This window comes from Myiozetetes cayanensis, unplaced genomic scaffold (assembly GCF_022539395.1).
Source record: "Myiozetetes cayanensis isolate MyiCay16 unplaced genomic scaffold, myiCay2020 scf3, whole genome shotgun sequence".
Taxonomy (NCBI): Eukaryota; Metazoa; Chordata; class Aves; order Passeriformes; family Tyrannidae; genus Myiozetetes; species Myiozetetes cayanensis.
Genome location: NW_026087521.1, coordinates 53,481,048 through 53,503,811, shown reverse-complemented (window position 1 = coordinate 53,503,811; position 22,764 = coordinate 53,481,048). Strand labels below are relative to the sequence as shown.

The window sequence follows — 22,764 nt, the reverse complement described above, 5'->3', positions numbered from 1 at the left end:
CCTTGCTACTGCAGGCATCATGTCATGAGACCCTCTCTTACATTAGGGTATTTATTAAAAGTAGTGATGTCTCCTTTAGCCTCTGTTTTGGCAGGATAAACAAACTCAACACTTCCAGTCTTCTCTCATAAGCCAGATCTCCATGGACATCCCAATGACCCTGCTCTGCACATCTCCTGCTTTGCAAACATCTCTGTCCCAGACAGGTGTGAAGTGTCCCACTCATCCAGCCCCCACACACAGTGTCATGGTCTATTCCATGGGTTTGTGGCTGTCCAGGTCTCAGTCCCGTCTCTCTTGCCCTCTTCTGGGTGTGCTGGGGATACGTGGCCAAGCAGCATTCCCCTTTTGCATGGGGCATATCTAGTGACCAAGGAGACCCCACACAAGGTATGTTTTATGATCTGTATGGGAAACCCCAGAGATATATGAAATCCTCAGATCCTCTGGGACAAGACAGAGAGGATGGAGAATAAAGTGTTGAATTATTACCAGAAGGTGTTGAATTATTGCCTCTAGTGAAGGAAAACCTTTGTCAGACCATAAGGCTTATGGTATAATTCCTCCTCTTCCTCTGAATACTGTGGTTCCAAAAGTCTCCTATCCTCCAGTCAATGAAGGACTGAGAAGATAAAAGCAAAATTATTTTCATAGGAGACTAAAAGCAATGTGTTCCACTCCTGTGGCCCTTTAAGATTCTTCTTTAAGTTCAAGTTAACCTTAGAGCCATTTAATCAAACTTACACTTTTCATTTCTAAAAGAATTTTTTAGCATTTGTTTTTCTAGATACATGGATGGAGATGCACACACTGCAATTCTGAAAGCTAGAAATAACAAGGCAAGTAAAAGCAACAAATGGATCAAAATCTAAGCAGTTTATTTTTAGCATAAAACATAGATAGTACTTTTAGACTCAACTACTCCTTAAAGCTTAGAGGTTTACCCATACTGAGTAAAACTTAAATCATGAGGGTTTTAGTGGGAATAGGTCAGATAGATTTTCAGTTTTGGATCAGCATTTCATTCAGTTTCATCATTGCTACAGAAGGACTTGTAGAGGAAAAATATCCAAATAACCAAAATGCAATCCAAGCTGCCTCAAAAGAAAAGGGGCCTGGACTCAGGGGAGCACTTGCATTTGCTTTCCACCTCCCCAGCTTTGCACCTCTCTCCCCGCAGTCAGCAGGAAATAGGCAATAGTGTTGCATGCCTGGGTTTCACTCAATAGTGGATAGTAACAAATCCTGCAGCCTCTAAAACATATTCATAAATATGCTTTTGATGTTACACTGAATATTAGAAGAGGAAAAAAAAAAAGGTGGGAACGAAGTCAGGTTTCACTTTTGTAGTTGGGTGCTGGAACAGGATCCCCAGGGAAATGGTCACAGAACCAAGCATGACAGAGTTCAGGAAGTGTTTGGATGATACTCCCAGGAACATGGTGTGACTCTTGGGAATGGTCCTATGCAGGGTTAAGAGTTGGACTTGATGATCCTTGTGGGTCCTTTCCAACTCAGCATATTCTGTGATTCTATGATTCATTTTAACAAATGACAGAAGAGGGATGTACCCACCACAGTGTCCCTGACAGCTCTCTCTCCTATTCACAGGCACCAGGTGATGCCCACAGCAACTCCTGTCTCTTGCTAGGGGTAATGGATGTGAAGAACAAGGGCCTGGGGTGTCTATCGAGGTCATGTAATTCATGTATCTGCTAAAGAACCAGAAAAACTTCTCTGAGAGTCCATAAAACCTATTTTCATACAGGCTGAGATTTGAAGAAGTAACTCCTCGAGCAGCAGGATGGCACTGAACAGTCTCATCCCTGTGTATTATTCAGTGCCCAGTATGAACTGAATTCACCTCTTGTAGAAACTTAATATCTTGAAACTTCTGCCTGTTTCTCCAATTCATCCAAAATCAGCCAATGCTTTCTCCAGTGTTGGGTGTGGGAGATATGTGGGATGAGACAGAGTGACCACATATGTCTTGCATTCCTCAAACCACAGCCAAGGGGGAGAGGCAGCTCAGAGAGCTGGTAGGGGTGTATAGCCAGATTAGATAACTGACTTTCCGCTGCTGAGAGAGGGAGAGACAGTGCTGCTTTCAGCAATACTGCTCTACTACAAATAAATGATGTCACGACTTCAAAAAAAAAAAAAAAAAAAATCACCTACTATTCTGCTCTGCTTCCCCCAAAGATTGCTCAAATGGCTTGCTAGGAAAGAATTAAGATGTAAGGGAGATGGGTATGAAAGAAGAGGAGAAAAAGTCTAAACCAAGTACAAAGCATCCTGGAAGAATGGCAAAAGAATTAGCAGGGTCAGAGAAAATAGGGCAGTTGCTTTTTCCCCAATGTGGTTTTTCAAGAGTATTTAACATTTGGATATTTCCTTTCATTGCTTTCTGCCATTCAAAATTCTTTGTTATTTAGCTTTTCAGATCAAAAGTGGGTTTTTTTCCTATACAAAATAAATGCCCAAGGCAAACTGTATTTCTGGCTCAGTCAATAATGTGTGGTTATCTGAAACAGGATCAAATGGAAAACTGGAAAAACTAAATGAACTTACTGAGCAGACCAAATGACTCAGGAGATGCCTGAGAGTCAAACCTTGATCTGATGCAGAGTTTTTTTCAGAACTGAACAGCAAGGTTAGGGTCTGTGCATCATGGCACTGTCTGTGTGCCATTCATGGGGGAGTTACAGCAGTGAAGACTGGTGACTGGGAACTCAAAGAAAAAGGTGTGCACCAGGTTGGTAAACACACAGTTATTCCCTGGGGATTTTTTCCATTTTTTCTCCCATAAAAGATTGTGGAAGAATATTAATTTTTCAGGTAGAGAGGGTCAGCATTCAGCCTCAGGGGACCTGTTTCCACAAGAGTTTAAGTTCCTGGACTGTGCTTGAGGAAGAAGGTGAAGAAGCTAAGAAGGTTCCAGATAATCGTGGTAGGAGCAATGAATGAAAATTAGATATCAAAAAATACTGAGCCAGGATGAATGGGCAAAATCAGAAGGAGACAGGAAGCCAAAACTTGAAGAAACCAGTGACCCTCTCTTGGCCTCAGTGATAAGCAAAGGGGCCTGAGGTCAGATTCAAGGACTGCCCATGACAATGCAGCTTCTGTGTTTCCCTTGGCAGATAGTGATCCAGCTGGGAAAAGTAATCGTCCTTTCTCCTTCTGAGGTCTGGAGGAGTCAAGAGCAGCTCCCTGCCCACTAAGTGGAGGCTGGGCTGGCTGATCTGAGGGGCAGGGAGGGGACAAGGGGAAACAGGCAGGATCCTTCTTTTCCATTCCTCAGCTGCCACTCAATTACCCACTGCAGGCTTCATTCCCTTGGGCAAGGCTGCAGTCACTATGTTGGGTACTTAAAGAAAGCTGCAGGGGGCCTGGTCATGGTCCTCACCAGCAGAATCACACCAGCCTTACGGGGTTTTATTGGAGCTAATTGTTGCCTCCTCTCAAACATGGATATTCTGATTATGTATAGGATTTCAAGAGGTAGACTGGAAAGTCTCCCTGGAAGTCCTCAGGGAAGTGCAATAAGTTACCTTGTGATAATGACAAGGACCACAACTGGGTTTAGCCCATCAGCGATCAAGAGTTCACTTCTATCCTGCACTCATCAACCATTTGAAGAGAGTTCTTTTATAAGGACCTCTAGTGCAATAACATTTGAGGAGAAGGACTATGAGAAGAAAGGCAGAGACAGGAGGTTTTGGGAAGAATTAACAGGTCATTTTGAAGAGTACTAGGTCTACCTTTGAAGCTAACTCTTCTTTTAGTGATGGAGAGGGTTGGATCAGAGACTTGAAGGGCAAACCTAAATTATTTGATTTCATACTTCTAAGTGAGAAGTATGATTTTTTTTTATTTTTTATTTTTCCTATTCTCTTTGGGTAATTGCTAAGGCAGCCTGCAAAATAAAGATTTTGATAAGGAAGTGCAAGAAAGAATTATTCTTGCTAATACCACTGAGTACTGACAAGTGTGATATCAATAAAACCAGAAAAATTAAGTATCTGAAGTATCGTAGTGGCAAAAAATTACTTGCTAAGTTTTCTCTCCCAGACACAGTTTAATCAGAACATATGTACTTATGTACAGTCATAGACAACTGGGCAGGACACCTCTGAAAAGAGAAGAAACACCTTTACAAGGGAAATGGGTCCTGAGAATGTCTTCAAAACCACTGCATTAATAATCTGTACACACCCAATGCAGAATCAACAGTTTTATATAAAAAGAATAATCAGGTCATTCAAACAACATTCACCAGCTTTCTTTATCCACTCTAGCAGTTTTATAGCCCCAATTAGTACTGCTTTCAAGTCGGGTGCCTATAGACAATTATTAGTAATAATTTCTACTCTGGCAACAGTATGTACTGTGGCATACCGGCTTTCCACCTTTTCAATCATATATATGGAAGTATGAGGTAGTCTTCCAATGGAAAAAATTATAATCCTATCACCAGAACATCAAATGTAATTTTGAGGTGAAATAGCAACTGCTTTTGAGAAGGTAGAGAGGGTGATAGGGTGGCCCAATATTTTCATTTACAGCTTCCACAATTCTATAAAATGGACATATCTTAAAATTCCTCATTAGTTCCTTTCTTCAAGAGAATTTACATTGACAGATTATCTCTCTTAAGACCTCAGCCCTGTGCACACATTTCTTAGAGGGAAATTCAGTTGTCACTGACCTGTTCCACTCGGATATCAAATTCTCCATTCACCTTCTTCCCCTGGAAATACTTGGCCCTACAGAAGAAACAAGAGAGACAAGCATGGTTAAATTAGATTTTTGGCTTTCATTACATACTGCTTTGCTTCTGCATTTCCCTTTTTGATGAAGAATTTCTATTTGGGTCACAGCATGTTTCCCTAACTCCTATCTTCTTTCAGCTTTCTGTTCTCCAAGAGAAACCTGCCAAGCCAGATGAATACCACATTGGAAAGTTCCTTCAAGGCTTGTTAGTTTTTCATTTTATTTTCAAACTGAAATCCAAGTGGTCTCCTAATCTTTTCCAGAGAACAATTCTAATCAATGATTCCTTGCTATATTTCATTTAATATTCCATCTTTATTCTGTTAAAGGAGAGCAACACATGGCATGGCATCAGAAGGTTCTTCTGATGTTGAGCAAGGATCTTTGTCATCACAGCTGAAGTATTTGTGAAGCCTATTCTCATGCTCTCTCTCTACAGAGCTGCTTTTCAGTTCTGTTTCTTTCTGCTACTGATTTAGAGAAATTGTAACTGCATCTACAGTGTCACTAATGAAGGATCTCTTCTCCTGAACTGAGAAACTCTGTTCAGCTTGGAGCTGAACACTGCTGTGAGAAGGACATACACTTTGCAGCACCTCTGCTCCTAGCTCCCTACACTATGCAGGCAACAAAGCACTTTCAGAAGCATCAGTTGTTCATGAGAGGGGAGGGCTGACAGTAGTGCTGGAGAAGAAAACATAGGAAAAAGACAGACAGTTTAAGCTTGTTGTATTCATATTTGTGTATAATGCCTCTTATATTGATTAGTCATGGGGGAAATTGCTAATATAATTTCCCCTATAAATATTTCTTCCCAATTCTTCCACTCTCCAAACAAGTTTGACAGAAGAAAATATTAATTTATTTTCTCAGACCTCCTCCCCTATAAACTTTAAGAAGGCCATGTAGGCTCCAAAAGGCTCTTCTACTTGGAAAACATGAAAACAGTTTAGCCCTGCAAGAGCTGTTTCCAGACACAAAGTAACTCCGGGTTCTGTTTCCAGTTGGCAAAGACAGGATAGAATAAAGAAGCAAAGGAAAATGAGGGGAAGCCGGTTTTGCTCCCTATTTTATAGTATTAGCAAAAAAAAAAAAAAAAAAAGGCAAAAAAAAGCTGGCTCACATTTTTACTGTGTCTATTTGTTCCAATAAAAAAAAGGAGAGACAAAAAAGTAGGAAGGCAATTTTCCCCATGGCTGAAACACACCATTTTCTAGCTGAATGCTCCCCTTCCCCAGAAATGTGAAATGTAAATAAAAAACCCCATTGTTTTGTTTTGTCATTCTGGCTCAAAACCAAGTAAAAAGTTTTCATTTTAATAGAAAGAGACATAAAAATTGTCAAAAGTTTTCTGCTTCATTCTAATGAGGATATCTGAAGGCTTCCCCTCCCAGACAGCCCATCTATCAGCATAATGTGCCAATAAGACTTCTGCAGAGGTGTCAGTGAGGGACAACATAGCAGCCAGGTGTGACCAAGACCAAGTGACTTAGACAACCACTGTCCAGTATAAAAAGCAGAGCTCTGGCCATTTTTCCTTCTTTGTTTTTTTTTTTTTTTTAATGTATGGGTGTTGTGTGAAAAAAAGCAACTTAGCAGACAAGCTAAGACATCATGCCTCTAACAATAAACAGGAACTCTAAATGCACTTAATAATTCCACTAAATTTCTGGAGGCATGACTCTAGAGGGTCTGGCAACATTCCTCACTCCTAAACATTGGGGATATTGCTGTAACCAGTGACTCCTTAAAAACTGAAATAAGTTTTAAGAGATCCCACAGGAACTGGTCTGAAATTTGAGTCACACTATTCACTGTTTTTATTCCCAGCATGCTCATAATATATACTCCTTACCCACATTTATGAAACACACTTCCTGCCTCTATGGCCTCTCCTCTTTGCCGACCAGCTGGTTACAAACTCTTTGGTGCTGCTTTGCTCCAGCTTGTAATGAAGTGTGATTAACCACAGTCTTCAGCCCGGTACAGATGGAGCAAAGACGCTTCCACTGCTTGGTCCAGGAAATGAGCCTTCACACAGTTAAAAAAAAAATCCTCTTTCTCATCTCTACAGTACTGGCTGTGCTCATTTATAGTCATATAGATGGCACATCCAGTGTTAGGTGTCGTTGGAGTGGAGCAAGGGTCCTCAACTTGGACATCATGTGACGTCCCTGTCTTATCCCTCTTTCCACACAGGTTTTCTCATCCAGTGTCTCAGGTAACTTTCCTTTAACAGCACAATATATCACTTTCATTCCAAGACAGTTCCCCAAGAGACTTAATCTGCTCCGAGTGTCTCTGAAGGCTACAGGTGCTAAATAATTTGCAGCAAAATATTTTGGTCCGCCCCTCATTTTGGCACAGCCCAGGGTAAGAATGAAACATTCTTTACTGAAATTTCTCTGAAATGGATGGAGTGATGCTTTCAATTCACACCTGGGGTTTTGGAGCCCCTGGGCAGCAGAGGTGATCATGTTGAAATGAAAAATGGCCTTAGCATTACTATGGATCCCCTGAAATTTTAAGCAAGTTGGAATCATTGCAGATGCTGTGGAAGCATCATAAATACCTTGTAAGAGAGGGATCTGTCTTTTGGTTAGTTCTGCACAATTCATGAAATGGCTTCTGATCCTTAGAGTGGATGTGAGATGGAGAAAAGGAAGACCATGCTGCTCTGGTGGGGATGCATGAGGAAGATAGATGGAAGTTTCTGGCAGTCTCATGACAGTACAAGACATTTGTAAATGCCTTCTGCCTCCAAACCACCTGAGCAAGTCTCTTCCGGACCTCTGCCTAGGACTTGTCTGCTGCAGAGTTATTTAGGCTGCTTGTAGTGCAGAAGAGAAGTGGTGCTGAGAGGACCAGTTAAAAACTGTCCTGGCTCACCTCCAGCACAGCCAACTGCCAGTGATGAGAGGAGCAGCTCGTCTCCCCAGGAGGGGGGCTGTGTAGCACCCCCCAACTCCGGACACTGGACAAGGCACCGGCCACACAAACCCACTGCCTCTCCTGGGCGGCTTTCAGCACTGACCACCACTTGGCTGGCTGCCCCTTTATTTTAAAGCATGTCAGATGTTCAGCCTTGCAGAGCACAGAGTTATAATTTGGCTAAGCAGGGCGCAGATGGGATGGTGCGGTTGCTGTGATGTCGGCAATTTAGCATGTAAACATGTTTTTACTGAAAAAAAAACTGCAGAGCCACGCTCAGGAGAAGTTCCTGGGTGGGATTTACAGTGCTAGGCAATCCATTTAAATGTGGCCACACTGACTGGGAAGGAGGAAGCATCATAATAAACATAAAAGGTCTGACCTGGTTTTCAGGAATAAAGCCTGTCTTGAACCCCTCTCTTTTTCTGATGAAGAAGCTGCATGCTCTGGAGAAGAACATATTTTCTGGGTGCAAAGGCATCAGACAAACAAAACTTCTGCTTTCTGCCTCAGGTCTGACATGATTACAGGGAAACCCAATACCTCTTATGAAGTAATCTAGAAAGAATAGAAGCTTATTTTCCAGAGATATTCTGTAAACCAGCCCCAGTCTGCCTCAATGACCATGGCTGGAGGAAGTATATGCGCAATCTTCTCTTAGGTATGGAGTGTGTCCCTAACAACAGCAAGGAAAAAATAAATGTTTAATTCACCTCTAATTACCTCCATAAGGTTAATTCACAGAAAGTCCATGTAAAATGTTCATACCCCTAGGTGTTTGGAAAGCATCTGTTTGAGAAAGGGATGCTAGCACTGAACCAAGACTGCAAACACACCTGTGAGATACTCTAATTTTCCCTCTGGCACCACCAAGAGCTTGCATAGCACCTACACGAGGGCTGCCTGAATCCGTGTGCTCCCCTGTGCTAATGCATACAGAGGACTGCGTACAGAGAGATTCAGCACTCATGGGGCACAAAGTCTCCTCTCCTCACGTGTCACCAGGCCCAGGGGAGGTAGAGCTGGGCCAGTGGACTATGGTTATGGTAGCCAGGGCCAGCCTGCACTGCTGTGCTGCTCCTGTGTCACGGGGACAAACGGCACAAGAGAAGCAATTTCTAAGCATGGAGTGGGGGCTTCCAGGATCATCAACAAAAGACCCCAACTGGCAAGCTACTTCTGTTTGGAGAGCACAGATCCTCTTACCTTTCCTCTCTGTATGATAAATAACTGATTTCATCAGCTTTGTACTCTTCCTTCTTAAGGGTTGGACTTGATGATCTCGGAGGTCTCTTCCAACCCAGTCAATTCTATGATTCTATAATTCAACCTAGAAATGGGCTCAGTATCACTGACAGCATGCCAAAGAAAGACACTAGGATATTGTAATGGCAAATGCCTCCAAATCACCTGACTGAGTTTGTGCCTCTGGATCAAGACAGAACAAGCAAAGAAAGCTAAGCAACACTTTGGATGGAGATGGCTTCTTATCTGGAGCAGGAAGAAGCGCAGGTCCTGTGGGACCCTTGGGGAGAGGTAGGCAAGGGACTGGGTATAAGAAAGCAGGAGATAAATGATGAAGAACAGACCTGGGTAAACAAACTAAAAAACATCCATGGGTAAATTCTGGAACTATCTGAATTATTTCCCTGGTATCACATTACACATATTTCTCTCAAACCTCTTGAGAAAATAAGGCATGTAATTTTTTTCTGGATCCTCCTGGAAAAGGCAAGGCTGAAGCCCCCTGAATTGGGTGTGGGGGCACCTCAGGGAAGGTAGGGAGGGGGTTAGCCACTGTACAAAATCCCCTTGTCAAAGGGCCTGGGGGCCCAAGTGATGCACAAGGCACTCACTGTATGTCTGTATTGTCTCCTTCATAAAAGGGGCTAGGACTAGGAAATAGGAGACAGTTTCCAGGATACTCACCAGCAGCTGCTGGAATGCCCCGACCCTCCCCGCCCCTACATGCTGGGGGAAGGATAAATGCATTTGTGCCCTTCTTATTTCAGGGGTGAAAACAAGGAGCCAGCCCTCAACTCCGTTACCACTTTTCCTCACTTTAACAATTCTCAGCTGTATGTAATAAGGAATTTAGAGATGGTGAAGTCCTGACTGCCCAGGGTATAGGGATGAGAAAAATCACTACAAATGCCAAGGTCTGCAAACTGGAGCAGTCCACAATTGCTTTGGCCCAGAGACCTTTATGCACTGTTCACCTGTGGGATGGACTGGTTGGTAGTTAATATTTAATTTGCAGTAGCACCTTGGAGCAGGGCTGGAGAGTGTCGGAATGCTAAAGATGGATAAGTGTGATGGATGTGTGCTTTGACACCTCAGAAAACAAGGTCAGAATTAAAGGTTAAATGGACCACAGGCTGGTGAAGAAAGATAAAAAGGGTATTCACACTGTACATACAGACAGGGAGGGACCAAGAGGTAAACTTCAGGTTTGGATTGGGTCAAAAGGTAACCCTAAATACACTGACACTTTTCCAGGAGCTCCATACAGTTTCAGCTCTATCCCCAGGGCACAATACTGCTGTGATCAGCTCTGTGCCTCCCCAAGGCAAGGTCACCTTGCTCTCAGTGCTGTCACCACTTGGCTTGCTCTAGCCACCAAACGGAGAACCAGTTCTGCAGCACCGCAGGTTATGTCCTCTGTGTCCAAGGTCAGGCTGTGGGAACAGACTTCTTTTATTGACTTCTGGGAAGAACCACAAAACTCAGCCCACTCTGGTTACCATAAAACCATCTCTGAGGCATTATTGGTTGTGGGATCACATCAAGGGAAGAAATGACTCTCCAGAAGGGGTTTGTATTGGGTTCTGATGGTGGTATGGGTTAGGGTTTTTTTTTGGATAAAGGAAGCCCTCGTGGTGAGGTCCTTGATGAGATCTGAGGTCCTACCCTACAGGGCTGGGAGTCTTTTCTTGGCTTGAATGCACAAAGAAAGGGAAGGGAGAAGGATTTTAAAAATCTTTTGTGAGTCTTCCCTTTCTCTGAGGGAACTGAAGGCCTGTTTTCGGGGAGACCTGGGTTGGCAAGCCACCAGCAATTTAATGATTGCAGACACAACCATTCAGGCCACTCTTTCCATTCAAGGAATTATGGAGTCCCACACAATACTGACCTCCCAGCATCTTCCTGTGCCACCTCCTGCTTGTCAAAAAGGGGTAATCAAAGCCACCTCCCGTCCAAGAGAAGAAGCACTAGTTAGTGCAGCACCATTGCGTTTGGACACAGCTTTTTGTGCTTCTATGAGCTCTCAGAATAGGAAAGACACTTTGTTGTAGGTCTGGTCCCTCACCCAGGCTATACTGTGGTCACATTCCTTCTGGCCACAAAGAGCTGAGGGTGGGAGGTGGGGGTAGGGCGAGGGGGTAAGCAGTGGAGGTGGGGTACTGCTTTAAGTACAAAATGAGGCCATTTTAATTTGTGTATTATCAAAATAGTGCATTTCTGGACCATTTCCATGTTACTAAATTTAGGTGGTATGGCCTGGAGCTGTTTTCAAGGGGTATCATTTTTGTTGAGGATTTGGCAATATTTTTTTCCTGCCCACTTCTGTTCTCCCTGAACTTGAGGAGCAGGAGAACTGGTCTAACTTGAACCAACACTGGGGCAGGACTGCGGACATTCAGGCAGAAGAAATCTGTCTCACAAACCTTGAGAAATCTATCTGAAGGTTGGTTTGGTTTTTTAAAAAAAACCAGGCAGGACATTCTGAGGTTAAATTCTATGCATTTATAGGAACTCTGGTAAAGCAATTAAGGTCCTAGATTTGACTTGCATTAGCATAGTTATAACCTGGTGGGGAATATTTTCCATGCTCCTTGTGTCTATTTCTGTAATGATACTAATCCTTTACATTTCTGTATCACTTTTCATTTAGGGGGACTAGATCCCAAGCTGCTTTACATATATGCAGGACAAAAATACAGACAGACAGGACGGTGATGTACCTAAAACAGATAGGAAAGCGATGTGATAAATGCAATTTCTTGAATACTTTTGACAGCCTTGCCTCCTTTTCACCCCTGTGACAGTATACTAAGGAATACAGAAACTCTTCATGCTGCTTCCAAGTGTGCACATGTGCACAAACACACACGTACACATTTACCACAAACTTACCTCGTCTTTCCCCTTTCCCCTCCTCAAGAGGTAGAATTTGACAAGAATTATAGGAACAGAAATATTCAGTACTGGGTAGACATGGCTAAACAATGAAAATAAAAGGGTTTTTTAGCCAGATTTGTGAAAATGTGACTTTTACGTCTAGTTTTTTTTCAAATTATAGCTGCATTGCTGCATAGAACTTGTGAAATCTTAAAAGGTCACCACTGTGTAAAAAAAGCTAATTCATAATAATTTATTGCCTGTTACCACTATGTTAAAAGATTTGGGACTTCTTAGCAGGAAACATAGACAAAACTTTGCAATTTAACCTGCAAATTCCTGAGTTCAAGCTTGAAGTCCAAAACTTTCCAATATGTTTAAATGAGTTAGGTACAGAGATATTCCTCTTAGTGGCTGCCTTAACATATCACCTTCAGTGTACTGAAAGCATGAAATGACTCATGCCGCTCATTTAAAATTTTTGAAAAGAAATTCCTTGAAAAAAGAAATTAGGATATAAGAACCCCCATGTTACTAAAAAGCAGTATTAGAGTGTTATCATTTGACCAATCCTATTTTTAGGAAAATGATGTACTTAAGGCTCAATATTGTCTTGTGCTATCAGAAGTAAAAATTGTTCTATTTAAAAAAAAGTTGATAATTTCCTCTGAACAGTATAAAACAGTAATCCTGTCAAATCAGTCCGTAATTAGACCTGAATCAAGACATTATTGTTATACAAAGAACCATTTCAGATGTATTAAGAGGATTTCATTCAGTATTAATCACGGTTTTTCTCTTTCTTCATCTTAAAATTTTTGGAGACAGGATGTTCAGGCAGATTTGCCTGTCAAGTAAATGGGAGAAAAAACAATGCAATTTCTCGCTCCTAACACGTCCTCTGTGACTTATTTTTTGGTGAAACATGCACGTCACAACCCTCTCATGTAGTAGGGTACATGTGTTTTGTGCAAGACAGCATGAAGCACTGTTAGCTCTTGAAACGTGGATGAAACACAACAATGAAAAGCTGCATGAGCTACTTCACAAATATGCCAAAGATATCTAACAAATGCAACAAGAACAACTTTGTTATGCTGACTAGTCCAGGAAGCAACGCTTTTAGCATTTGTGGTTAATAGGAGCCTTAGCTGTGCTTGATCACTTCCCCAGTAAGCTGTTTAAACATGAGGCATTAGGCTAGAAAGCTGAGCACTTTCACAGAGGATGGGGGTTAACAATTCACAGCACTAAATCCTGTTTGATCTGCTGAGAAATTCAATCCAGCAAGAGCACTATTTTACTTAATAGCACATTGGGAAAGGAGCTTGCCAGACATGGGATGTTTTCCTCCTGACTGAGGTCAGGCTGCCAGAGCTGGCCCATATGCCATTGCATGGAGTTCTGCTGTCCCCCTTCCTCATGGTCCTGCTCCCTTTTGCGGTGTGTTTAACACGTGCACGTGTATTCATGTGCGAGCTCCTTATTTTCTGGCAGCTGCTGTAGATGTGTAGGTGAGCTGTGGATTTTTTGGAAGTCTCCCAAAGCACAGATACTCCCAGACCACAAGAAGGAGCCTCATTCTCCAGGTGGAGGTTCCCAGCTGAGAAACATACCATTGCTGACTGAAGAGAAGCCAAGCTTTTCCCTAGTGTGTTAATGCACAGGTACATTCACTGATGTGCCTGCCTCTGAGGGATGAATGTCAAAGCTGAGAGCATAAGGGAGTTATAGTGACAGTGTTTTCCTTTTGTGCACATCCTGCACATGGTGATTCACTGTGTGCTTCCTTGCAATGTGCTAGACCTGCGTCTTGGAGAAGAATGGAAAATTTGTCAAAATGTTGCCACTTTAGCAGAAAGCTGGGTAAGTTCCCTTGCTTTTAATAGAATGTACCTTTCTTTTACTGCTGCTAATGCAGAAAGCAGCTGATCATATTCTGTGGGACTCACATTATTTTTATAGTACTTTGTCTTTGGAATAAACCAGAGCATATTGCATGTCAAAAACAGCAAGGGTTTTATGCTGGAAGACAAGCCATGGATTACCATGGATGCTCTTTCCTTCATCCAGGCCTCTGAGAGAAGTAGAGTGCTGTACTGTACCATCAAGACATAGTAGCTCCTTGAAAATGGAAAGGATTGCCATTTGTCACTTTAAAGTGCATTCAACATGTACTTGCCTATTTGAGTTGTTAGAGCATTTTGTCATGCTCTTGTGCAACACCTCATCCTAATCCACAATTGCAGCTCTTTGCTGTAATACAAACAGTGATGATAAATTAATGTCTGGCTTGGCAATATTGCTACAGTCTCCAGTTCTGAGAAAGTGTTTTCGTTTGGAGAAGAGAAATCAAATGGCAGATTCCACTGTCTCTCACCCTTCCTGTCCACGAACAAGCTAGTCCTTGTCCTGTGTAACTTGCTCTGGGGGAGGAGGTACTATGGAAATCCCCCACCCTTAAAATAAAGGCAGTGCTTCAGTATATATTTATTGGGGATTTTTTTCTAGTAAACTGTTTCAAAAAGAGAAGGAAAGGGTTTCTCAAAAACCAAATACAAAAGTTTCACAGGTAGCAAGAACCAGAGCAGGCAGAAGTGAAATGCGTTACAAACATGGTGCTTCTTCTAAACCCAAAATCACCAGCACAGAGGTAAAAATACAGTGTTGTTCACCTTCCAAAGTCTGGGACTGTCTCTGTACATGATGCAGAGTAGACAGTCAGAATCCCTGGAGAACCAGCTTCGTCAGCTGTGCTCTCACAAGGCAAACTCTGCTTTCTCAGGCTGCTCAGCCTGAACTCACATAACACCCTGGCTGAAACCAAGAAGATGACTGGCATTGCTCAGAAGTACCTTACCAAAAATAAACATCCACGGAGCCATGGAGCCACTTCTCTTCAGTGCTGCTCTCAAGGGTTTGCTGAGTTTCCTGGAGACACAAAAATCAACCGCCAAGTAGCACTCCTGGCCCACTGGAGTGGTTGCACTGGTATGCTCTCAGAAAGGACCGTGTGCTGCTGCCTTTAGGCTGGGAAAGTTTCCAAGCATGTATTTCTGCTCATGCTACAAAGAGCCATGGCAGGCAAGGGTTAGCAATGTTCCTTCCGTGTTTTTCATGTTGTACACGTATGAGGGTATGGTAATGAATTCATACACTGATTTTATTCAGTGTAAAGAGAGTAAAGGCAGGGAGCCTTTGCAAGCAGATTTGATACCTGCAAACTTGTAGATATAGGCAGAGAGCAGGGATAAATGAAAGGGGTATCCCATCATGTCTAGAAACTGCTAAGTTATAGACAGCAGAGGGATAGCCAAGACAGCAGGATATGTGGAGTACTTACACGAGGGGAGGAGTGAAGGTAGCCATACCTTCTCTTTATATATCCCAGCTGCTGTTCCCTGGGCAAGCTCAGCTCACAGACCACAAGGTCTGTATGACAGAACAGCAGCTGGGAGACATAAAGGCAGGGATTCAAACATAGTGTGTATTTTAAAACTGCAGCAGAGTCCAACCCCTCCTTGTCCTTTCCCCTTACTACCTTCAGCACCATTAATCTCAAGTTAAAACTAGATTGGCCCTTGAGCTTGGGCTTTCCTCTCTGATTAAAGTGTTTGGACTACACAGTGCCGGCTAAGCCCCAGATGCTAGAGCTGTGCATCAAAGGCACTCCCATCCCCAGATGGAGGATGCTATGTTAAGGGACTGCCACCTGGCAGTGTCCTCAAGGAACTGCAAAAACACTTCACTGAGGCAGAGGTTAGTGAGACTTGTAGGTGCACCCAGTAAAGAGAGATCAGATCTGGTTGAGCCAGACTGGTTCTGAACTATCTGGCATTAAGAGGCTGCTACTGTGATAAAAGACACGAGGCCAGTGGAACATATGATATGACAACTACCTTATCAGGGGTTTTCCCACTCAGTTAAAAAATTGTTCTTCCTCTGAGAAAAATCCCACCATTTTCCTCTCTTTCTTCAAGTTGGCTGAAGATATTTGACTTGTTGTTGTACTCAGTCATGGTCCCTTTTTAGGTAGGAGTGAAGATCTTGCCTTGTGAAGATACACCCAGGGAGGCAAGTGTCACCTTGTTCCCACTCTTCCGGTTAGGCAAAGAAGACCAAAGGTGACAACTGTACTGAAGAGTGACATGGGATGAAAACAACAATAAAATAAACCTCCTTTGGCCAAGACCTGGTAATCCAACTTCTTTCATTTTGAAGTCTTCAATATTGCCTCCTTACCTGCGCTACTCTTACCTTTTTCTGTCTTGTGACAAGCTGGCAGATGAAACAAAAGCAAGCAATAAGTAATTTCTCTAAGATTTCAGAAGACTTCAGTTGTCCTACCCTTTGGAGATGGTCTTTTGCTAGCCAATATCATAGGAAAAAGCTTGTGTTTGAAAAGAGACCTGCGTGAACAAGACATATTTGAGGCCTAGCTGAGCCTGAGAGTTTTTTGCCTATAATTATTGCTATGCTTAGTGCATGAAGGGATCTTGACCAGGCAGCAGTAAGTTTGCTTATCTTTTGATAATTTATGTATAAATTTGCAGATGGAGAAAAGATCAAGAGAGATTGAGAGCTGGAGAGATTGAGTCCCTTTTAATGTTCAGAGCCAGCACAAACAGTGGGTTAAGGTCCTGAGCCACAACACTAACACACCTTCAGCTGTGACCTCTTAGGACTGTTGCTAGATTTGACAGCTTGGCTAAGCCTGCTGAGTCGAGAATGCCCTCTGCGTGCTCACATATTGAGGCTATGAGGAAGGTGATTAATGAATACCAAATGAACATTTCTTTCAAGAAAGATATGGAAAAAGCCTACTCTGCCATTTATGCAAGTTATCTGACAGAAACCAACCCGGGGCCAGAGCTGGTGACCTAGATGTGAAAGCATCTGTGTACCCCTCTGCAGATTATCTATGATTCCCAGAACCCTCTCATCCCCCAAACACTGTGAAACTGAATTCAGTGGGAGGATTGCTGATGCCTTACCAGTCTGTGTGCGCATCATCAATCACCAGGAGGATCTTGGGTTTCTGGGCCACTGGTGGTGTGGGGCTGACCGAGTGATCGATCAGCCCTGCAGCCGCTTGTGTGGTTTGCTTCATGGCACTGGAGATGGAGCTGAAGATGCTGGTGCCAGTGGAGGAAGAGTGCGAGGGTTGAGGTGGGTGCAGGTGCTTTCTCTCTGTGGCAGGAGAAACCGGGGAGCTCGTGGAGCTGTCAGGGCGCTGCAAGTCCATCATGTAGCCATTGGGCAAATTTGCCACAAAACTACTGTCTGAGAGACGCCGCCGGAGGAAATTCATTGTTGCAGTGTTGTGTGGAAACTTTCTCAGCAAGAGCAAGGTTGAACAATGGTGTCACCAGTCCTGGGGGACGTCTCTGTGTCTGTGTGGGTACCTCCTTACAGCCCAGGCAGGCAGGTCTTCTCCGTTGAAATCCTGATGGAGAAATATGCCTTATTTGTTCAGCTGTATTTTCTTTCTCTCCTATAGGAAGGGAATCACAGACATATACGTGAGATACATACTGTGAGATTGAGATAAGAAAAACCCTGTTGGCTTCTACGATGGGTACCTTAATCCACAAGAGAAGAAAGGACTACTGTTTGCTATGCAGTATGCTACACTGGTACAGTCAAACAGGTAGGACAAAATATGCTTCACAACTCTCATCCCCAAACATTTTCTGGTTAGTATTACCAGCTTGCACTACCTTAGGGGATAACAACTCTATAACTATTCACTGCAGAGAAAGAAAAAATTATTCTGATCATAAATGTTAATTTTAAAAAGAGAGACTAATTTCTGGTATTTTGTGTGTTAAAAATAACACATGCTTGTTATACAATAACCAGTAAATGGTTGAAATGAATAAAAAGTTGTATTATCTTTGACAGGCTTGTAAGCAGGGCTCTGAACTTAAGGAATCCTGAATTCAAATAGCATGTAAACAATAAATAGTAGAGAAATCCCTACACACATTTTGATCAAGTGCAGTGGCAGCTTCAAACTATTTGTTTCTGTCCCTGCTACTCTCTACACTCAAAATTAGACTCTGAACCAGGTGCATGTTGGTGGTTCATTGCTAGATACTAGCAGGTTGTCTGATTTTACAACTTCACTTGTAAGATTTTTGCAGGTACTCAAACTAGAAGTTTGGCTGTCTAATCTTCACATACTTTTTGTTCCCGCTCTTGGGGTTTTTTCTAAAAAAAGAAAGATCTCTCATTCCACTCATCTCTTCAAGTGAGAAAGTGAGCACTGTGAAATGTAAGTATTCGACTCTTCTCTCTTGACCACAGTATGATGTCTTTGTTTTTACTCAGAATACCAAGTATTTCAGCAGTTGAATAACCTCACAGTTTAAAGAATTTTTCACCTCTAGGCACATCCCAGAAAACAGATGTCCACAGTAATTTCCCAAGAAATTTTTATCTGGTGGGACAGCATTTGAGTCTTGTTTGGTGAGATTTAGCGGGGGGAAAAAAAAAAAGAAGAAGAAAATTTATTCCTGGTAAAACAGCTATGTTTTTCAAGACATATGTATCTGCAGTAATGAAAATAAGAATTCTCCCATATATTAAGTGAAATGAGTCACATGCAGTCTTGGTATCATTGTTTAAATCATGTCCTAACCCCCTCAAGCCTTTTTGAATGACCTCCTACAAATACTGGAGCTTTGCCTTCATGTAGTTTGGTCTCCCTTACTGTTCATGCTGTTGTCCCAAAGTGTGATTGCCTCCTCCTGGCAGAAAACTGTCTTTTCCCAGTTGGTCTGAGAGAGCTCAGTGTCTGTGAATCTCCATCCTGGAGTCGTGGGTAAGAGCTCATGGAGCAACCAAATAGCTTTCTCATAATAAGCTCTCATTTATTTTCATGTGTAGGGATTCACAAAGCTTTACAGATGAAGAATTCAAGCCTGCCCATGTCCATCACCCTTGTAGCCCCCAAACCTTTAGGGAAGCTCAAATAAGCCTACCAAGCTACAAAGAGCCCCTTGGCACATATGCCAGAAATATCATCATCCATCACCACCCCAAACCCATGGGCATAGGATCCATCTGGAGCAGAGGGCTCCCTGCTGAAGCTGCTGACATTGGCTTATTACAGTAATTTTTCTTTTGATTTCACAGCCCTGGCAGTGCAAGTCCTCTGACTTTGCTGGAGCCTGGAGGTAGTCTTTTCCCAGGGCATAGCTCAGGAAATCTTTAATGACTTCCTGCCACATTTACAGTCGATAACGTATCTTGAGGCATTGTGCTGACTTCCCTCCTGGTCCTGGCACGCCCGGTGACTGCACAACGTCAGTGAACACGCACACCAGTGAGCACTTTGGTAGCACTGCCTGTTTTTGCAGCAGTCGTTCCAAACAGCAGTTAACAGATAGTATTCATGAGTTATGAGCTACCTGCTCACCTCATATATACACCCACACAGCACTTGGCCTATTCCTGTCCTACCACAGTAACTGAATGTCAGCACAGAGCTGTCCGCTGTTTCCTGTCCAGGATGATCCTAGTGGTAGAGCCTACAGAGGCTTTGGGGGATTTATACACTACAGGCTGGGTAAAAATGTGCTGCACTGTCCTCTGCTCAGGAACCTGTGTGTTCTATCTTACTTGACAAAAACAAGCAAAATCCCCTCACTTGAATAACAGTCCACTCAAGAGTAGGTCCAGTCAAGGCTAAGAGGAGCATCCCAGAGATCTGTCTACTGTCAGAAGGGGTCCAAATGAGTATTACATCAGTGCATACAGCAGTTAGGTGTGCTCTCTTCTAGGCTCTTTCTGTTAATTAGCAAGACATAGGATACAAGTTTGATACTGCTCTTGGGAGAAGCATCTTTTCACAAGATGCCTGCCCCTTGCACGCTTTGCGCTGCATCAGAGCTGCTGGTTCCTGCTGTGGCAGCTCTCAGCCACGGGAGGGAACCTAGCCCCAGCCATACAGGCTGGACCAGGCTCATTTCACAAGCCTTGGGACAGGGTCCATCAGGACTTACATGCTTGTGAAGGTGCTTCTCCCACACTGCCAGGTGCTTGCATGGTTACTTTCTCCTCTGCGAGACTTGCACTCTGCAAATGAACATGGATATCTTGCAAAGCATCAGTCAGTAAAGCAAAGGGCAAACATCTCTGCTCTGCCCTGCACTGAAGGAAGAAGGGCATGGAGACATGTGGCATAGGGTGTATCAAGGCTGGGTAGGGTCAGAGTACTCTGTGATGTGCCTGGAAGGCACACAGGTTTCCTCTGCAACCAGGCCTCCAGAACTGTGACCAGTGTTCACACTAAACAATTTATCATACTTAGTGCAAGGCCATGATCACTCTCTTCCTGGACCCTTTTAAACAGCAGTATTTACATTGACCCATCTTTTTTTTCCACTAGGGATTTAGTAGTGGAAGATGTTGCCCAAGAGATGCTGGGAGCTGGCAAAATTCTCTTGTCTGGAGAATTTGGGACACTGCATTTAGTCTGGCCTTTCGCTCTACTAGCTGGCACTGCCTCCACTAGCTGCTAAGACTGTTGGCTTGGGAAGGAAGGAGAGAAAAACTAAGCAACTGATGTCATGAGGAAATCTCCCTCTGGCAAAGTATGCAGAGGCTAAATTCAAACAGCATGACACTGCTGCAGCAGAGAGTAATGCCTTGGCTGCACTCCGGGGTTCCTGTCAGGATCTTCAACTTTGGGTATCTTAGAGTGATGGCACAGACTGTCCTCCTGTCATTACATACGTTTTTCTAATGATCTGAGTAATGTCATTAAAAGAGATTTTTTTTTTAAATGAGGTTATTGGTGTCTTTGCTGTATTGATTTGTCAATTGCTACTAGTGCTGCCACAGAGGAGATCTTTTCTGCAATGGGAGCAGTGTAACCTTCCAGCTGCTTTGATTACTAGAAAACCTCATGGCCTATTTCTGCATCCTGCACACTTGCTGTTATTTAACTTTCAGCAGTAGGCATTTTCATACAGGCACAGGTTGAGTGGGTTAGGACCTAGTTTTCCTACTGCTTGAAACTCCCCATGGACTTCCTGAGGGCTCAGCACGTCAGGCCAAATCTGCCTCTGTGCAGCTCTCATGCAGCACTGCATCCACCCAGTGCACATAGAGACCCTACCCTAGCAAGTGAGCATGGCTGTAACTTCAGCAAAGCCAGGAGCCTACACCTCCATCAGAAGCAAGACAGATCTGCTAAGCGGTATTTTATCACTCCAGAGCCACAGGTAGGAGAGGTGCTGGCTCTACACCATCAAGTTGTGCCTCGCTTGTGTACACCAGTGTCTCCCTATGGAACATATGGAGACACATCACCTACGTAATGCTGTGCCAGGCACAAACTTACTCCCAGGAAGGTAGCCCCTGCACAGCTGGAACACAGCCCGTGGGCTGATTCCAGACGAGGCAACAATTCTTGTGGAGTTCCTCTAGTTGCAATATAAGCAGCTGCTTCTCACCATGTAGGAGTAATCTGGTGCTGTGTGAAACAGCTGCTCCTGAAAGCTGTCTGGGAAAACAGGGCATCTGGGCCGTGGAGCTGCAGGTTGGGGATCTGGGCTATACTTCAGAATGGGGAAATAATAAATGAGGCATAGCACGATGAGTGAGCCCTAAGGAAAGGGGACAGGCAGGAAAGAGCACGAGAGGAGGAGGAGGAGAAGGCACAAGCATAAAGGGAGGAATTAAGCAGGAATCAGTTTAACCAAGAGACAGTGCAGGAACACAGAAATCCTAACAATGTGAGCACCATCAGGGAATCAAAAGGAAACAATGTCAGCAACTAAATGAAGCAAAAGGAAGGTCAATTAGAGTTGACCTTGAAAACAACAGCAAAGAGGCTGGCACCATCAGGCACTTACTAACACTCAGTTAAACTTCCTGGCTGATATTTTTGGAAGAGCAGGGGAGGATATGCAATCTACTCGCTTAGCACATTGACAGCAGCCAGGCACCTACCTGCTTTCTCTCAAGGATACAGTCCATGGAGATACAAGTTATCTCAGAAAACCTGTTGACATGTGTTAGAAAACAAGAACAAAATGTTCACTTAAACCTCTTGTCGGGTTACTTTCTGATCTGTGGTAGCATCCAGGGGGAACCAAACTCCACTGGCTGATAGCTGTTAACCACTCCTAGATTTCCCCTGAGCTTGTTATCTCATGCTGTTAGGTAATGAACTGACATGACCATGCCAGCCTGTGTCTAATTACTGCTCCTGACAGCCTCAACAGAGCAATGCTGGGGGTGGCAAGATGGAAAACCAACAGGGTAAGATTATCCTCCCATCACACTGTAAGGGACCCCACTCTTATTTCCGCCCCATGGTGGATGGTGAGGTGAAGGGATTCTCCTCACCTGGCACCTGATATCCCTCACATCCATTTTTGTGGAAAGTCTTCAGCATACATTCAAGTTTTAAGACAATCCCATGGGTCTCTTTCTGCCTTCAGGCATATTGATACAATGTGGGAGTCAACTTCTGTGGAGGATAGCAGTGTTAGAGAGCTCCAAATACAGCTGGATGGCTTTCCTCCTACAATTTATTTTTAAAAAGTGTATTTTCCGCATTTCTAGTATAGTTTGAAAAAGGGCAAAGGACAAGATTATTTATTATTGTCAAGCTTTCAGTGTTTCGCCCTGAATGGCTTCAGCATTCCCAAGCTTGCCATAGCCTGGCATTTCTTGGGAAGAACTGAAAACAGAATAAAACAAATAGTTCAAAAATTAATTATAATTTTTATCTGATTTTTACCTCATTTGCCACAGTTCTGCACTCAAGAAGCTCACATGTTTAAACATTTCTTGGTATTTTTCAGCATCAGCTGAAATTCCACAAATTGGGAAATTACAACAATGCGGATTAGAAAAAGAAAAGGAAAAGGATACCCCACCAAATACTCCACAATTTTAAATCCTGAAGCATATACA

The 22,764-nt window shown here is 43.3% G+C and overlaps 1 protein-coding gene across 4 annotated transcripts in view; it reads right to left on the bottom strand.

Moving 5' to 3' along the window:
* The window catches only part of SYN3 (synapsin III), a 196,793-nt gene that overhangs the window by 159,428 nt on the left and 14,601 nt on the right, over positions 1-22,764 (bottom strand). For 2 of the 4 annotated variants that reach the window (XM_050323705.1, XM_050323704.1), the window contains 2 exons: positions 16,824-17,323; positions 4,712-4,769 (listed from right to left, as the gene is read on the bottom strand). In XM_050323705.1, coding sequence (XP_050179662.1) covers positions 4,712-4,769; positions 16,824-17,140 — 375 coding nt within the window. In that variant the 5' untranslated portion in view covers positions 17,141-17,323. Of the gene's footprint in view, positions 1-4,711; positions 4,770-16,823; positions 17,324-19,838; positions 19,911-21,792; positions 21,845-22,764 lie in introns of those variants that run through there. The other 2 variants (XM_050323707.1, XM_050323706.1) reach the window with 2 other exon arrangements.